Source organism: Oncorhynchus mykiss, chromosome 9 (genome assembly GCF_057628025.1).
Source record: "Oncorhynchus mykiss isolate SJ-2025 chromosome 9, ASM5762802v1, whole genome shotgun sequence".
NCBI classification, from domain to species: Eukaryota; Metazoa; Chordata; class Actinopteri; order Salmoniformes; family Salmonidae; genus Oncorhynchus; species Oncorhynchus mykiss.
The window spans coordinates 46,196,441-46,214,898 of NC_143030.1; the positions used below are offsets into that span (position 1 = coordinate 46,196,441).

The 18,458-nt window shown below is 47.0% G+C and overlaps 1 protein-coding gene across 2 annotated transcripts in view; it reads left to right on the plus strand.

Moving 5' to 3' along the window:
- Nucleotides 1-18,458, plus strand: part of LOC110532096 (protein bassoon) — a 200,593-nt gene that overhangs the window by 97,405 nt on the left and 84,730 nt on the right. For both annotated transcript variants that reach the window (XM_036988011.2, XM_090184322.1), the window contains exon 3: nucleotides 8,858-10,135. In XM_036988011.2, coding sequence (XP_036843906.2) covers nucleotides 8,858-10,135 — 1,278 coding nt within the window. The remainder of the gene's footprint in view (nucleotides 1-8,857; nucleotides 10,136-18,458) is intronic.

The following is an 18,458-nucleotide window of genomic DNA, read 5'->3' on the forward strand; positions in this document are numbered from 1 at the left end:
AAAGGGTGAGGGGCTCACAAATGAAAAAGGAACAGGATAGTCTGGAAATGGGTGGCATTTGGCTATGGCAGTGAAGGTTTGAGTAAGAAGCCACAATAGGCAACAGTAGGGGATGTTGCGAAGGGTGCTTGGTAGGAACGCTACTGACGCTACCTGACGCTACTGGTTTCATGTAGTCCCCTGACCGCCTGCCTAGCTGCCTTTCCACTGGCTTGTGTGAGAGCAGAGAATGAGGTGAGTTGGCATGATCAGTGTTGAAGAGCTGCCTCCTAAATGCTGACTGTTCGCTCCGTGCGGACCTGGCTTGCTGACTGCTCCCCGCCATGCACAGAGCCACGGGACGCATACACTCATCAACATCAATGCCTTCTGACCTGATGCGCAGGATGATAGCGACAGAGGAGGTTTTTCGGTGTCAGGTGAAAGGAATTGACTTTTAACTTATCGCCAATTACTATTCGAGGAAGGATATCTACATTTTCTGTAATTAGAGGGAAGAGAAGAAGAGGGAAGAGGAGTGCAAAGATAATACGTGAGAAATATATACACAACCGTGTATATCCCCCCCCTCCTCAATCGAACACCGCAATGGCTCTCAAGAAACTACATTGGACTTTGTGCAAACTGGAAACTGCATATCCTGAGGTTGCATTTTTTGTAGCTGTGGATTTAAACCCGTTGATGCATACAATCACATAATTGTGATCATTGTCGAGTGGTCCCTGTAGCATACCAAGTGGTCCCTGTAGCATACCGAGTGGTCCCTGTAGCATACCGAGCGGTCCCTGTAGCCTACCGAGCGGTCCCTGTAGCCTACCGAGTGGTCCCTGTAGCCTACCGAGCGGTCCCTGTAGCATACCGAGCGGTCCCTGTAGCCTACCGAGCGGTCCCTGTAGCCTACCGAGCGGTCCCTGTAGCATACCGAGCGGTCCCTGTAGCATACCGAGCGGTCCCTGTAGCATACCGAGCGGTCCCTGTAGCATACCGAGCGGTCCCTGTAGCATACCGAGCGGTCCCTGTAGCATACCGAGCGGTCCCTGTAGCATACCATCGCAAATATGTGGTTGGAACAGTAGCAACAGAACGTATGATGCAATAAACGTGTCTAAACAGCATTGCTGTCTGAAAAGCATCCAAACAATGCTTTGTACTGATGTGAAATAAAGGTCTTCACTACTTTATTCTCAAAGTTGATATTTTATTGTATAAGATAAATGCGAACTTCATCCACAGCCAAACACATCCACAGCCAAACTAATTCCATAAACCAGTCTAAATAAAATGTTGCATTGACAAAAAAATGAAACATAAGTTAGCGACCTAACAGCTAGACTTGTTTACAATGTACAACATCTCTGGTGAGCACAAGGGAGAAATGTAAAATTGTTTAGAAAATAAATGCTTGTCAGCTAAGTTAACAGCAGCTAAATTCTTTATGATGGCAGCCATGTTTGACATCGAAAACTCCTTAGTCCCAGAATACTATTCACTATGAGACGCAAATAAACAAAGTCAAAGTCAAAAATTGCTGCGCCCATTGCCAGAAAAAATTCACTTCGTTTCGGCCACTTTTCAGCATATTACAAATCTTTGATTTAGTTAGTTACGGTGTATACAAGAACCGGAGCACATGACTTGACAAGTCATTTGCAGTTTTTGACAATCACAAAGCAAATAAAATGTTTTCACTTCACAGATCATCACCCCAAATACAAGCCTACTGCCTAGCCCAGGGGTGGGCAAACTTTTTGGCTCGAGGGCCACATAGGGATTTTGAAATTCAAAGGAGGGCTGCATTTTTTGGGGGACCAATTGTTTGTTAAAACCAATTTGTGGGTGACTCCCGAGTGGCACAGTGGTCTAAGGCACTGAATCGTAGTGCTTGAGGTGTCACTACAGACCCGGGTTTGATTCCCAGGCTGTGTGTCATAGCTGGCCATGACTGGGAGACCCATGATGCGGCACACAATTGGCCCAGCGTCGTCTGGGTTAGGAGAGGGTTTGGCAGGCCCGAGATTTCCTTGTCCCACCGCGCTCTAGCGACAACTGTGGCAGGGCGGGCGCATGCACCCATTGGCCTAGCCTAACCGTAGCACAGAAGCTAAACAGGGTTGCCAGATTTGGGTGAAACCATTTTAGGCAGGGTTTTTTTTTTTGGGGGGGGGGGGGGGGTTAAATGTAATTTGTGGGGTTTTCAAGTCCATGGGGGTGTAAACATGGAGGAAGGTATCGTGGTTGGATAAGAAACAGGAAATATTGATATGCTGGGGATTTATCAATAAATGGGGGGGGGGGGGGCAAACACAGGAGAAGTTTATAAGCTAAATAAAAATAAACCCCCTTTTTATCGTTACGCAACCCTGCGTAACGATAGTTACAATCTAAGTCAATCGAATGAACCCTCCCTTCACCTTGTTTTGTTATAAACTCTTTGCATTGTATGATGTCAACAAACATGGCGCCACACATAGCTGGCATTTAGCTTAGCATAAGCTCATCATAATCAGTACAACCTTCCAAAAAGTATTTTACACACATTATAAGTGTCCATTACAATTTATGCAAGTATCTGATTTCTTTTTTTTACCAGTACTTGAAAACATGTGAATAAAACAGTAAATACATTATTCTCCATACATACGGTGTGCTACATTAGAAACAACAACACAACATACAGAATCTATATTGATAATAAGGCACTTACCCTAATAGAACGAACACGTCCAAAATTATTATTAGTAAGGAAAACAACAAAGAAGGCAATGCGGGCACCAGCCGGAAAATGTGCCAGAGGGAAAAGTTTGAGCAAGTTATTTTCTGACTGGAGATGCGCAAATGTCTGCTTCAGTAGGCAAGATGGCAAGAAGGCAAGATGGCGCCGACAGAGATGGTCGTCTCGCTTCGAGTCCTTAGGGAAACTATGCAGTATTTTTTAAATGTATTATTTCTTAGCCCAGAAAATCTGAAGTATTATTACATACACCCAGGAGGAACTATTGCATATAAGAGCGACATCAACTTACCAACAATACGACCAGGAATAAGACTTTATCGAAGTGGATTCTTTGTTCGGACCACCACCCAGGACATTGGATCTAATCCCAGAGGCTGATTCAAAACAACGTCGCCGCAGGAGAGGTAGACGGAGCGGCCTACTGGTCAAACTTCGAAGGTGTGCACACCACCCACCACTTCTGAGTATTTTACTCGCCAATGTCCCGTCTCTAGACAACAAAGTGGACAAAATTAGGGCAAGGGTTGCCTTTCAGAGAGACATCAGAGATTGTAACATTCTCTGTTTCACGGAAACATGGCTTTCTCTGGATATGTGGTCGGAGTCGGTACAGCCACCGGGTTTCTACATGCATATCACGCCGACAGAAACAAACATCTCTCTGGTAAGAAGAACGGCGGGAGTGTATGCTTCATGATTAACGACTTATGGTGTAATCATAACAACATAAAGGAACTCAAGTCATTCTGTTCAGCTGACCTAGAATTCCTTACAATCAAATACTGACCACACTATCTCCCAAGAGAATTCTCTTCAATTATAGTCACAGCCGTGCATATCCCCCCCAAGCAGATACCTCGACGGCCCTCGAAGAACTTCACTGGACTCTGTGTAAACTGGAAACAATATATTCTGCGTCTGCATTTATTGTAGCTGGGGATTTTAACAAAGCTAATTTGAGAACAAGGCAACGTAAATTCTATCAGCACATTGACTGCAGCACTCGCTCGGTCAATACACTGGACCACTGCTACTCTAACTTCCACCATGCATATAAGGCCCCCCCTCCCGCCCTCTCTTCTGCAAATCCGACCACGACTCCATTTCGCTCCTACCGTCCTACAGGCAGAAACTCAAACAAGATGTACCCATGACTAGAACAATTCAACGCTGGTCTGACCAATTGGAATCCACACTTCAAGATTGTTTTGATTACACGGACTGGGAAATGTTCCGGGAAGCCTCAGAGAATAACATAGATTTATACGCTGACTCGGTGAGTGAGTTTATAAGGAAGTGCATTGGAGATGTACCCACTGTGACTATTAAAACTTACCCTAACCAGAAACCGCGGATAGATGGCGGCATTCGTGCACAACTGAAAGCGCGAGCCACCACATTCAACCATGGAAAGATGTCTGGGAATATGGCAGAATATAAACAGTGTAGTTATTCCCTCCGCAAGGCAATCAAACTAGCAAAATGTCGGTATAGGGACAAAGTGGAGACGTAATTCAATGGCTCAGACACGAGACGTATGTGGCAGGGTCTACAGGCAATTACAGATTACCAAAAGATAACCAGCCACGTCACGGACACCGACGTCTTGCTTCCAGACGAACTAAACACCTTCTTAGCCCACTTTGAGGATAATACAGTGCCACCAATGCGACCCGCTACCAAGAACTGCGGCCCACCCTCTCCTTCTCCGTGAGTAAGACATTTAACGTTGTTAACGCTCTCAAGGCTGCTGGCCCAGATGGCATCCCTAGCCGCATCCTCAGAGCTTGCACAGACCAGCTGGCTGGTGTGTTTACTGACATATTAAATCGCTCCCTATCCCAGTCTGCTGTCGCCACATTCTTCAAGATGGCCACCATTGTTCCTGTACCCAAGAAGGCAAAGGTAACAGAACTAAATGGCTATCGCCCCGTAGCACTCACTTCTGTCATCATGGAGTGCTTTGAGAGACTAGCCAAGGATCATATCACCTCCACCTTACCTGCCACTCTAGACCCACTTCAGTTTGCATACCGCCCCAACAGGTCCACAGACGATGCAATCGCCATCACAATGCACACTGCCCTGTCCCATCTGGACAAGATAAATACCTATATAAGAATGCTGTTCATTGACTCTCAGCATTCAACACCATAGTACCCTCCAAGCTCATCATTAAGCTTGAGGTCCTGGGTCTCAACCCCGCCCTGTGCAATTGGGTCCTGGACTTTCTGACAGGCCACCCCCAGGTGGTTAAAGTAGGAAACAACATCTCACAACACGGACAAACTGAAATGGTCCACCCACACAGACAGTGTGGTGAAGAAGGCGCAACAGCGCCTCTTCAACCTTAGGAGGCTGAAGAAATTTGGCTCGTCACCTAAAACCCACAAACTTTTACAGAGACACAATTGAGAGCATTTGAGAGCATCCTGTCGGGCTGTATCCCCGCAGCTTCATTAAATAGTCCCTGCAAAACATCAGTCTCACCGTCAACATTGAAGAGAATACTCTGAGATGCTGGCCTTCTAGGCAGAGTTCCTCTGTCCAGTGTCTGTTATCTTGCCCATCTTAATCTTTTCTTTATTTGGCCAGTCTGAGATGTGGCTTTTTCTTTGCAACTCTGCCTAGAAGGCCACTAGTCTTCTCACTAAAGACTAGTGAGATCTGGCCGCCTGACAAGCTATCCACTCAACCTCATCCCCTCCTCCCTTCTCCAGACCATCTCTGGAGACCTTATCCCATTCCTCACTTCCCTCATCAACTCATTCCTGACCACTGACTTCAAAATGGCCCGAGTCGCTCCCCTCCTCAAGAAACCAACAGTTGACTCATCTGACGTCAAAAAATATAGACCTGTTCATTCTTTTCTTTCCAAAACACTTGATTGTTCTGTCTCTGATCAACTCTCTTGTTATCTCTGTCACGAACCGTCTCGAAGCCCGCAACAAAAAGGGAGACAACGTGGAGATAAAGAATAACAAAATATATTTATTAACTGAAGTAAAGTAAATACAATTAAAAATGGTGTGTGTTTTTAGTCAGTTTTGTAAGTGAGTGGTCGCGTGTATATACATGTGATAATGAGGGGTGCTGAAAGGTACCAACGTAAACAAACCAAATAGCAACAAAAATGCCACAAACAAAATCTGTCTGTGTCTGCATGTTTCTCAATTAATGGGGAAGAGGTGCATTTAACCTGGGACACACCCGAGCCCAGGTGTGTCCCATTTCACTGACGACCCTCCCAGCTCTGCCCACCGACATCCTATTAAGGAAAACAAGAGCCAAAGAGAAAGAATTCGGCAGACAGAGTGGGAGGGTCGTCACATCTCACTCATAATGATCTTCTCGACCCTAATCAGTCAGGCTTCAAGACAGGTCACTCAATCAAGACTGTTCTTCTCTGTGTCATGCAGGCTCTCCGCACTGCCAAAGCTGACTCTCTCTCCTCTGTCTCATTCTCCTAGATATATCCACTGCCTGTGACACCGTGAACCGTCAGATCCTCCTCTCCACCCTCTCAAGGCTGGGCGTCTCAGTCTCTGCACACTCTTGGATCTGTGTCTGCACCACATACACTCACTACTGGTGTCCCCCAGGGCTCGGTTCAAGGCCCTCTCCTCTTATCTCTTTACACCAAGTCACTCGGCTTCATCATATCCTCATATGGTCTCTCCTATCATTGCTATGCGGATGACACTCGACTCCTTTTCCCCCTTCTGACACCCAGGTGGTGACACGCATCTCTGCGTCCCTGGCAGATATCTCAGCTTGGACGTTGGCCCACTACTTCAAGCTTAACCTCGACAAGATAGAGCTGCTCTTCCTCCCGGGCAAGGCCTACCCACTCAAAGACCTCTCCATCGCGGTTGACAACTCCACACTGTCGCGCTTCCAGTGTGCAAATAACCTTGGCGTAATTAGGGCTGTTGCGGTGACTGTATTACCGCTACACCGGCAGTCATGAGTCATGACCACAGTAAAATGATATGTGACCATTAGGTACTACATGCTTTGGTAGTACCCAACTTGCTAAAGACCAACAGGTCCTCATGGCCTGGTACTCAGGGCTCTATTGTCCCTCCAACCACTCTGACAACCATGCAAATGCAATCAAAAATCACATCAAACACGTATCATCCAAACAGTATCATGCATTAAAACTCACTTCACTGTGATGCTCAATTTGAAGAAAGAAGTTCAACAGCAGGTTGAAACGGAGTGTAAAACATGGACGTTGTGGATGTTGTTTCAAAACCTAACACAACGAAATGGACAGCTTTCTAAGGTGATGATTCATTCAAAACAGCCATATGCATATTCAAGCTTATTCATACCCATAGGCTTCTGAGCCCAAGTCCCACCCAAAATATTGTGCCGTTACACAATACATAGCCTACTGCACATTACGCATGGCAGAAAAACATAGAACAAAACTGATTCAAGATGTCTTTGTTACATAATTGGTCTAGCCTATACTCCAATATTAAACACCTTTGACTTTGAGTGTGGACTGTATTATTATGCTTGCTGAATGGTTATGCTCTGCTCTGCTCTGCTGGTTATACCTTATGCTCTGCTCCAAAATGTATGTCCAGGAGCCTGGGAGAGAACGGTTCATTGATTGTGGAGGTCAATTTCGAATCGCCTAGTAATAGGGATTTTAAAAAATATTTGCATTATTAATTGGGTGACATTACCTTTAGCTATACAGAATATCTCAGCACTGTGCGTTTTCATCTCCTCCTCTCTCTCCTTTGTCGCTTTCTCGAGCGCGCAGAGGGGCTGTCAACAGTTTAGTGAAATATATTTTTGTTGCAAAAACATGGTACTATGATGTTGCCCCAACTGATTTCACTTGGTTTCCCAAATGAAGCACTGGGTGGCTGCAGGAACAGGGTTGGAGAGCCAATGACATACAGAGTTTCGGTGGACAATCACCTGGCGCCGCAGCGAGAGGAGGCTCCTCAAAGAGTGGTTGATGCATGGCGTGAAATAAGTGTTTTTATATATTCTTTTATATTTTTTTACTTATTCTCAGATGCTCATATTAAGCACATGCTCAGAAATAAAACTGAGGCAGCCTACCAGGCATCATTGAAAAACGCACTGGCAGGAAAGAGCATGGCATCCATTCGCTATCTGAGTGCATACAGATAACATGTATTTTCCCCCCTGCCCTATTTCCTGCCCATTTGATGAATGGGCCGTTCTAAATCGAAACCAATTTTACATATTAGTTAAGACAAGATAAAATTGAGAATAGTCTGATGGGTGAAAACATGATCACTTGATGAGAAAACTGCTGTGCAGCCTGAGGCAAGGAACAGAGCGCAAGCTTTCTTTGCTACTTTCTCAAATCATCAAAAGCCAATAGTTGCTTCATGTTTTTGATTCCTAAGACATTGTAAGGTTTGTATTATTCACAACTAACAAAATGTCCTGACCCCGACAGCCTTAGGCGTGACCCTTGACAACACCCTGTCGTTCTCTGCAAACATCAACAGCAGTGACTCGCTCCTGCAGGTTCATGTGCTACAACATTCGTAGAGTACGATCCTACCTCACACAGGATGCGGATCATCTCCTAATCCAGGCACTTGTCATCTCCCTTCTGGAATTCTGCAACTCGCTGTTGGCTGGGCTCCCCGCTTGAGTCATCAAACCCCTGCAACCTGTGGCCCGCCTGATTTTCAACCTTCCCGAGTTTTCCATCTCACCCCGCTCCTCTGCACACTCCACTGGCTTCTAGTCAAAGATCGCATCCACTTCAAGACCATGGTACTTGCCTATGGAACAGCAAGGGGAACTGCCTCTCCCTACCTTCAGGCTATGCTCAAACCCTACACCCCCAACAGGAGCACTCCGTTCTGCCACCTCTGGTCTCTTGGCCTTCCCACCCCTACGGGAGGGTAGCTCCCACTCAGCCCAGTCCTGAATCTAACACTCACACTTGACTCCCCCTTGGACAAATAGACATATTAGAAGGTTCCAATTACAGTAGCGATTGACCAAATGTTTCAAATACTTGATATGTTTAAAAAGATCACAGAGGAGTACATGAATGAATATACTTGTTGTGCTGTTAACATGTTTTTTTCTCTTGTTTGCGTTTCCCAGGTCCAGGAGTGGCTCTGTCTCAACTGCCAGATGCAGAGGGCGTTGGGCATTGACATGACCACCGCACGATCCAAGAGCCAGCCGCAGATCCACTCTCCATCCCACCAAGCCAAACCCATTGTCCAGCCATCACCTGTTCATCCAGCCCAGCTAAAATCCCATCCCCAGCCCCCACTTCAGTCTTTACCCCACTCCCAGCCCCAGGCCCAACCCTATGGTCAAACTCAGCCCCAGGCCCAGCCCTACGGTCAATCCCAGCCACAGTCCTTTGGCCAAACTCAGCCCCAGCCCTATGGTCAATCCCAGCCTCAGCAACAGCCCTACAGCCAAACTCAGCCCCAACCCTATGGTCAATCCCAGCCCTATGGGCAGTCCCAGCAACAGCTCTATGGTCAATCCCAGCCCCAACAACAACCCTACGGCAAAAGCCAGGCCCAGCAACAGCCCTTTGGCCAAACCCAGCCTCAAGACAACCCCCAGGCTCAGCATCAGCCACAGCCCTCCCCTGGCCTACAGAGACACCCTGTCGCCGGCTCAGCCTCCATGCCCGGGTCTTCGACAAGCTCTCCCCAGCACATCCCATATGGCCAGAGAGGGCCTGGAGGTCCCGGCCAGCCCCGGATACCCCACCCTGGGGCAGTCCCCCTGGTGGGCATGGCCAAGGCTCCCTCCCAGCCAGACCTGGGCAGAGGAATACCGATGCACCAGGGCGGCCGCCAGGCTGCCAGCGCTGGCTCCTCCCCCGCACATCGACCCTCCGCCCCCCAGGGGCAGCCCCCCCAGGACGGCCTGACCAAACTCTTTGGCTTTGGGGCGTCGCTCCTCAACCAAGCGGCCAGCACCCTGGCATCTGTGGACCCCCTCTCAGGGCCACCGTCCTCCCAGCCCTCCCCTGCCAGGGGTGGACCTGCCAATAAACAAGAAGGACCTCCTGGTGCCAAACCTTTCCAGACAGGTGGCCCGCATGCACCCCAAGTGGGTGGCCTCCATGCACCAACTCAGAAAGGGCCCCAACAGCAGCAGTTGCCTGCACATCAACACAAGGGGCCACAGCAGCAGCAAGGGTCTCCCCTCAAACAGCAGCAGCAGCAGCCGGCGGCCAGACAGGAGCCTCCTCCCAAGCCTGTGGAGCCTGAGAAGCCCAAAGTCAACTGCCCCCTGTGTAAGACGGAGCTCAACATCGGCAGCACAGCCGAGCCGCCCAACTACACCTCCTGCACCCAGTGCCACGCCCAAGTGTGCAACCTGTGCGGATTCAACCCAGCGCCCCACCTGGAGGTAAGCAAGACTTTCCCTTCTTCCACATGCTCTACCTCCTCTCTCACCCTTTCTGTCTGTTTCTACCCCCCCCCCCCTCTCTCCCTGCCTCTCAGTCACGTTTCTCTCTTCTCCCTACTATAAAATCTGTATTGTGTCCCTTTCAGGGAATGTGGCTTGTATCTCATCTCAAGCTCGACATCATAGCATCCCCACATAGTGGTGCGATCTCGCGGTAATATCCTCCTCTCTTTTTCTTCTTTCTTTCTCTCGCAGTCTCACTCTGTCTGTCTCTCTCTCTCTCTCTCTTTCTCACTCACTCTCTCTCTCCTTCTCTCCCCCTCTTATTGCCCTTGATCCTTCGCTGAGAGGTGTGCTCCTGTTTGTCATTACTTTGTGAATAATGCGGCTCGACCAAACTTATTTACAGCAATCACACCTGGACAGTGTCGCGGCAGGTCAAGCTTTATATCTCTACCATGTTTGCCCGCTGCAACAATTCATTTCTTCTCTTATTTTGCCGTTCCAATTGAAAGAGGCAGTTTTTCAATTTTGGCGAGTGGTTCTTCAAGGATACCTGGTTAAAGGGGTGCGTGGGAAACTCAAAACATAGTTTTTTCCTCCCATTCATTGCTATTCAAAAGAGTTGTTCCAATCACTGATAATGAAGCCCTTCTTCCCTCTCAGACCTCTTTTCTGTAGATAAGCACACAGAACTTGGAAACACCGCATGTGCATACTAATGATTTGATGGTGGAGTGAGCGATGAAAGGAGCTGGACAGACATAGCTGTTGAGAGGCTTAGTAAAACCCCAACTTGGTTTTTAGTTAACCTTTAGTTAAGAACAAATTATTATTTACAAACCTATCCCGGACAACGCTGGGCCAATTGTGCGCTGCCCTATGGGACTCCCAATCACGGCCGGTTGTGATACAGCCTGGAATCGAACCAGGGTCTGTAGTGACGCCTTAGACCGCTGCGTCACTTGGGAGCCCCCTAACATCAGGGAAGTTCAGTCACAAGGACTGTTGTGTGTGTACTGTACTTGCCTGGTCTTCTCTTTTCGTTGGACGTTTTCGGGGAGAAAACGCGGCCTGTGAAACAGTTGCTATACTCTATGGGCCGGTTTCTCGAACACAGATTTAAGCCTAGTCCTGGACTAAAATATTTTTTTTGAATGGAGATCCTTGATTGCGCTTTCTTTTTCGTCTAGGGTTAATCTGTGTCCTGGAACCTGCTGTTATCTCTCATACAACTTATTTATTTGGTAGGCTATACAGTGGTGAAATACGTTAGTGACTCGTCCATAAACGGATGTCAGGTGTTAACCAAATTGATGAGGGTAAGAAACGGGTTGAGTTGATATTCTCTCCCTCTCTGCAGAAAGCCAGGTCAGAAGTCCTCCTAAATGGGGGTTGAGGAGTCTGTGGGAAAAGGTTGAGTAAATCACCATTGTGCTTATCTGCAGGTTGCCAATTAACGGATGGGAGATGTATTTCTCTATAGCCTCTATGATTCAGGGAGGTTCAGGCTTTCGTCTGTGTGTGTGTGACCAGAATTTAGAGCGCTGCCATTGCGGTGTACCAATCACGGGGTGTTTTTAATCCTCCACACTGACTCACAGGCTGGCAGAAGGCACGTCAGAGAAATCATAAAGCCGCATTTAGATCCACGGGTTTGAATTCAGACAAACCTACTGGGCGTGTCTTGGTTGATGGGTAGCTTTGTGAAATATGGGGGTCGGGGAAGGCTTGTAAGATGTTATTAGCTGTCTCTATTCTCAAGTTGCTCTATGAAACCTGATCCTATTTACCTAGTCTAGGCCTTTGTGATTTCATACAGCGATATCTCATTGTTAATCACAATTTCATCCCAAGTGTTTCCCGTGAAATAACTTCATAGTTTAGGAATAGGATTTGAACTCGGAATATATACTGAACAAAAATATAAACGCAACATGTAAAGTGTTTGTCCCATGTTTCATGAGCTGAAATAAAAGATCCCAGAAACGATTAATTAGCACAAAAAGTTTATTTTAAGGGCCTCCCGGGTGGTGCAGTGGTTAAGGGCGCTGTACTGCAGCGCCAGCTGTGCCATCAGAGTCCCTGGGTTCGCGCGCAGGCTCTGTCGTAACCGGCCGCGACCGGGAGGTCCATGGGGCGACGCACAATTGGCCTAGCGTCGCCCGGGTTAGGGAGGGCTTGGTCGGTAGGGGTGTCCTTGCGCACCAGCGACTCCTGTGGCGGGCTGGGCGCAGTGTGCGCTAACCAAGGTGGCCAGGTGCACAGTGTTTCCTCCGGCGCATTGGTGCGGCTGGCTTCCGGGTTGGATGCGTGCTGTGTTAAGAAGCAGTGCGGCTTGGTTGGGTTGTGTATGAAACCATTGCTCCTTTCATTTTTTTTTTTTTTTTTACATTTGAGTCATTTAGCAGACGCTCTTATCCAGACACATGACTTTCAACCTTCGTCTCTCCCGAGCCCGTACGGGAGTTGTAGCGATGAGACAAGATAGTAGCTACTACAACAATTGGATACCACGAAATTGGGGAGAAAAAGGGGTAAAAAAAAAGAAGAAGAAAAAAAAAAAAAAAAGTTTATTTTAGTGAGCATTTCTCCTTTGCCAAGATAATCCATCCACGTAACAGGTGTGGCATATCAATAAGTTGATTAAACAGCATGCTCATTACACAGGTGCACCTTGTGCTTGGGACAATAAAAGACCATTCTAAAAAGTACAGTTTTGTCAAACAACACAATGCCACAGATGTCTCAAGTTTTGAGGGGGTGTGCAATTGGCATGCTGACTGCAGGAATGTCCGCGAGAGCTGTTGCCAAAGAATTTAATGTTAATTTCTCGACCTTAAGCCGCCTCCAATGTCGTTTTAAAGAATTTGGCAGTACGTCCAACCGGCTTCACAACCGCAGACCACGTGTAACCACGCCAGCCCAGGACCTCCACATCCGGCTTCTTCTCCTGCGGGATCGTCTGAGACCAGACAGTTGATGAAACTGTGGGTTTGCAGTTCAGCGTCATAACTGACTTCAGTGGGCAAATGCTCACCTTCGATGGCCACTGGCATGCTGGAGAAGTGTGCTGTTCATGGATGAATCCTGCTTTCAACTGTATTGGGAAATGGCAGACAGCATGTATGGCGTCGTGTGGACGAGCGGTTTACTTATGTCAACGTTATGAACAGAGGGCCCCATGGTGGCAGTGGGATTATGGTATGGGCAGGCACAAGCTACGGACAATGAACATAATTGCATTCTATCCACCGCCATCACCTCATGTTTCAGCATGATAATGCACGGTCCCATGCCGCAAGCATCTGTACACCATTCCTGGAAGCTGAAATTGTCCCAGTTCTTCCATGGCCTGCATACTCACCAGAAATGTCACACATTGAGCATGTTTGGGATGCTCTGGATCGACGTGTATGACAGTCACAGCAGATACTGGCTGGTTTTCTTACCCACAGCCCTACATTTTTTTAAAGGTATATGTGACTAACAGATGCACATCTGTCTTCCCAGGTATGTGAAGTCCATAGATTAGGTCCTAGTGAATTTATTTCAATTGACTGATTTCGTTATATGAACTGTAACTCAGTCAAATCTTTGAAATTGTCGCATGTTGCGCTTATATTTTATTCAGTGTAGATCATGAAACCATTGCTCCTTTCATTTTTTTTTTTTTTTTTACATTTGAGTCATTTAGCAGACGCTCTTATCCAGAGCAACTTAAAGCAGTGAGTGCATCCATTTTTCATACTTTTCATACTGGTTCCCCATGGGAATCGAACCCACCAACTGAGCCACACGGGACCCATCTAACAGTAAGTTTTGCAGATCATATATTAAGCATTGTGCTCCCCAAAGGTCTATGTGACATGTTGTACAGTACAATGGGTCGATGCCAGAGCCAGCCAGACCTAAAGACAATGGCAGGGCTAGAAATAGACCTCAGAGTACAGCCTGAGTGACTGATTGGGGACCAAGATGCGTTGGATCAAGTGATTTACACCGAGAGGAATCCCAGCCCATCCATACTGTTAGAGCCACACAGACAGAAAGGGGCTGCGGCAGTTTGCTGAATATCGGCTCTTCAAATAAAGGAGTCCAGGAAGCTTTTAAGTGTAGTGGGCCACTGCAGGAGCGTCGGTAGGCTGGCTTTCAGAACCGTGGCCTGTCTTGGCATGTTGTGGCATGTTGTGGCGTGTCCTGGCGTGTCGTGGCCTGTCGTGACCTGTCACTCCTCCGCCGGAAAAGGATGGAGAGACAGGCTGAGTAGGAGACTCTGAAAGGTGCACGCTATAGCTAGGTCACGTGGTCAGTCCAGAGGGAGAGCTGCTTTAGAGGGAGAGATACAGACCAAGAGGGAGAGAGAGGGGGGGAGAAGGGGAGGGAGAGAGGGTAGTGGAACGGATGAGAAGTGAAAAGATGGAGAGAGAGAGAGAGAGAGAGAGAGGTAGGATCTTAATTTGAGCCAGTTTGTTACAGCAGGAAAATAATCATGCAGCAACAGGAATCTTGATTTATTACGTGAATTGTAATTAATGGACATTTTTTGTAGGGGTTGATACATTCTTTGTAAGGGGAAACTAACTTCAGAAGCCTTTTTAAACGTCAAATACACTACAAGTTCAACATTTCCTGTTCTCCTGCGACAGGGTGATCAAATTAAGATCCTGCATCTGTCTGTATGACGTCTAAAACAGTGTCTCAGCAGAAACGAAAGAATGAAAGGGTGGGGGGGGGGGGGGAGAACAAAACATGGCAACTTTTCTGAGCTGGGTTGGATTTCTTTATTTTTTATATTATTTTGTATCTTTCAAATACTTTTAGCGTTTGCTCTAGTCTACCTCGAGTGCCTGATGGGCAGTTTGCAACAGCGTGACTACTCAGGCAAGCTCAATTAAGCCCAGATGAAGTATTTGAAAGGATTTCAAATTGTATTTGAACCCAGGTCTGGAGGGTAGTCAGTGTACAGTACACCGTGCTCCTCTACATATTTAATCGTTCACTATTTATAAAGCACACACCCCCGTTGAATTATTAATCAGCACTCTTCTTCTCTCTTCGCTCCGTCTGTTCGCTGTTCACAGACAAATGGTGGTCACGAAACAAAATGTGGACGTGCACTTTATCAACTCTACCGACGTGCACTTTATCAACTCTACCAACGTGCACTTTATCAACCAACGGACCAAGTCTTGGCATCCTCCTCCATTTCATTCAGAATCCCCCCCCCCCCCCTTCCAGGCTTGTGAAAATCATTAGCTTATCCACTTGGGAAATGTCTCTTATGTTGTGGAACTTTTCATCCTTTTCCCTTTTCCTCACTAACACCTTCTCCTTTTCCTCCGGTATCCCTTTTTCTCTCTTGTGAGAATGAAGAAAGAAACAACTCTCTTCTCTTCCTCCTCTGTCTGCGCCCGTGACTTGAGAGCAATCTTCATTGTACATTCATTCAGAATGGTATTGTGGGAGGGGACCTTTTTCTCGAGCGCACAGTGCCCCTTTTTTGGAGGCAGTGGCTCAGTGGAGCCGTGGCTGATCCAGCAGCCAGCCGTCTCCCATGCAGCCTGTAATGAAACATGAAAGGACATGAAAGAGAATAAGACAGAGGACAGGGAGGATGGGACAGTGACGGAAACAAAGCCAGCACTGGGCATCCAGAGGACCGGGATGATGACACACTGTGAATCACACAAACACACACACACATGCACGTGTGCGCATGCACATCCAGGGATGAACGAAAGCATTCCGCAACAAAGCCTCCTTCACTCACGCCGCCAAACTTACCCTAGTAAAACTGACTATCCTACCGATCCTTGACTTCGGCGATGTCATCTACAAAATTGCTTCCAACACTCTACTCAGCAAACTGGATGCAGTTTATCACAGTGCCATCCGTTTTGTCACTAAAGCACCTTATACCACCCACCACTGCGACTTGTATGCTCTAGTCGGCTGGCCCTCGCTACATATTCGTCGCCAGACCCACTGGCTCCAGGTCATCTACAAGTCCATGCTAGGTAAAGCTCCGCCTTATCTCAGTTCACTGGTTACGATGGCAACACCCATCCGTAGCACGCGCTCCAGCAGGTGTATCTCACTGATCATCCCTAAAGCCAACACCTCATTTGGCCGCCTTTCGTTCCAGTTCTCTGCTGCCTGTGACTGGAACGAATTGCAAAAATCGCTGAAGTTGGAGACTTTTATCTCCCTCACCAACTTCAAACATCTGCTATCTGAGCAGCTAACCGATCGCTGCAGCTGTACATAGTCTATTGGTAAATAGCCCACCCATTTCTCACCTACCTCATCCCCATACTGTTTTTTTTATTTTTTTATTTTTCTGCTCTTTTGCACACCAGTATCTCTACCTGTACATAACCATCTGATCATTTATCACTCCAGTGTTAATCTGCATAATTGTAATTATTCGCCTACCTTCTCATGCCTTTGCACACAATGTATATAGACTCCCCTTTTTTCTACTGTGTTATTGACTTGTTAATTGTTTACTCCATGTGTAACTCTGTGTTGTCTGTTCACACTGCTATGCCTTATCTTGGCCAGGTCGCAGTTGCAAATGAGAACTTGTTCTCAACTAGCCTACCTGATTAAATAAAGGTGAAATAAAAAAAAGAAAGAAAAAAAAAGGTATGCATACACACACACATGCATGCATTCAGGCGTAGACTGATACGGGCCTTGTTGCACACTTCCCTCTCCTTATCAAATGTACCTGAGTCGCTCCCAAAGCGACCTTCACTTTATGTTGAGCTGAGAAAACTTCACACCTGCACTGTCTTTTTCATCAACTCTCAAGCTATGATAAACGGTTTGGTGGAGCACAGAGATGTGGAATGCATAACAATGTTGTGTCATTTTTTCATGGGAGGTATTGTATTTTTACATTCTCATTTTAGATCATTTTTTGTTCCGATAATTGTCATTTCTTTGACATTTTTGTGCGAGGAATAGACTGTGTTCGTGGTACTGGTAACAAATACATACCAACGACTGTCAGAGTGGCCAGAGAATACTAGTATAGATTCAAAAACAACTACTTAAATGTCAGTTGTTGGTGGACTCCAGTCTCTCGCTCCGGGAACCAGAACAGTAGGCGAGTCAGGGCAATCATGACACACTGTGAATCACACAAACCTGGAAAGGTTAGTAGCACAATGTGTCCTAAATGGCACCCTATTCCATACAAAGTGCACTACTTTTCACCAGGGCCCATAATGGTCAAAGGTTGTGTTTTATACTCTGTAGGGAATCGGGGGCCATTTTGGACACAGCCTTTTATGTGGCTGATTGACAGGTAAAATGTTTAATCGACTCTGCAGTCATTAAGTTGCCCAGGGGGAGGGCGCTGCAGGTGGGGGGAATTATGGGACGCAAAGAAAATCTGAATGAGTTCATCATCCAGGAAGTGTCTTGTCTGTCACAAAGGACTTCACAGCTGCCGTCACAAGTGTCCCAACAATTACTCTGTCTCTCACTCACTCACCTGTCTGTCTGTGTGTGTGTGTGTGTGTGTGTGTGTGTGTGTGTGTGTGTGTGTGTGTGTGTGTGTGTGTGTGTGTGTGTGTGTGTGTGTGTGAAAAATGCCAAGGGGGGTGAATACTTTCACAAGTATTCACTGTATATATGCGCTTGCATATGTATGGGTGTGTGTGTGTGGGGGGGATGCGTGTGTGTGTGTGTGCATGTGTTGGTGTGTGCATTTCTTCAGTGACGCAGCCATCCAGCCCTTGTCTGGACACTGTGCTGTGGTAGTCCTAGATTACTTAGCAACGCTGCTCGCACACTTCTTGAAATAGTATTGGTGTGTATCATAATTTTTTTTACGATGGTATTGGTGCTAATATTGTAAGCAACATGCTGTTGCCGTCTGGGCCTCTGCATAACATTTAACTGCAGCAGTGAGAAAACCTTTACTGTAGATGTGTGAGTGAACGGGTGGAACCCCTTCCTCAGCCACGTAAGTGTTAACAGGTGGATGGTGACAGACACAGAACTTCGTTCAACTAGAGGTGTGTGAATCTCAGCGCTGGAAAGGTAAGTAAGCACAGCTAATTAAAAGCCATGGTTGTTACATGTGTGTGTGTGTGTTCGCGTGCTTGTGTGTGTCCGCACGTGTACATCTACGTGTGTGCGTCAATGCGTGTGTGTGTGTGTGTGTGTGTGTGTGTGTGTGTGTGTGTGTGTGTGTGTGTGTGTGTGTGTGTGTGTGTGTGTGTGTGCCTGCGAGGATGAAGGCAGTGGGGACAAGGGGTCAGGGTATACCACAGAGAGGATGAGGATTGGTAAAGGTAATTGGTTA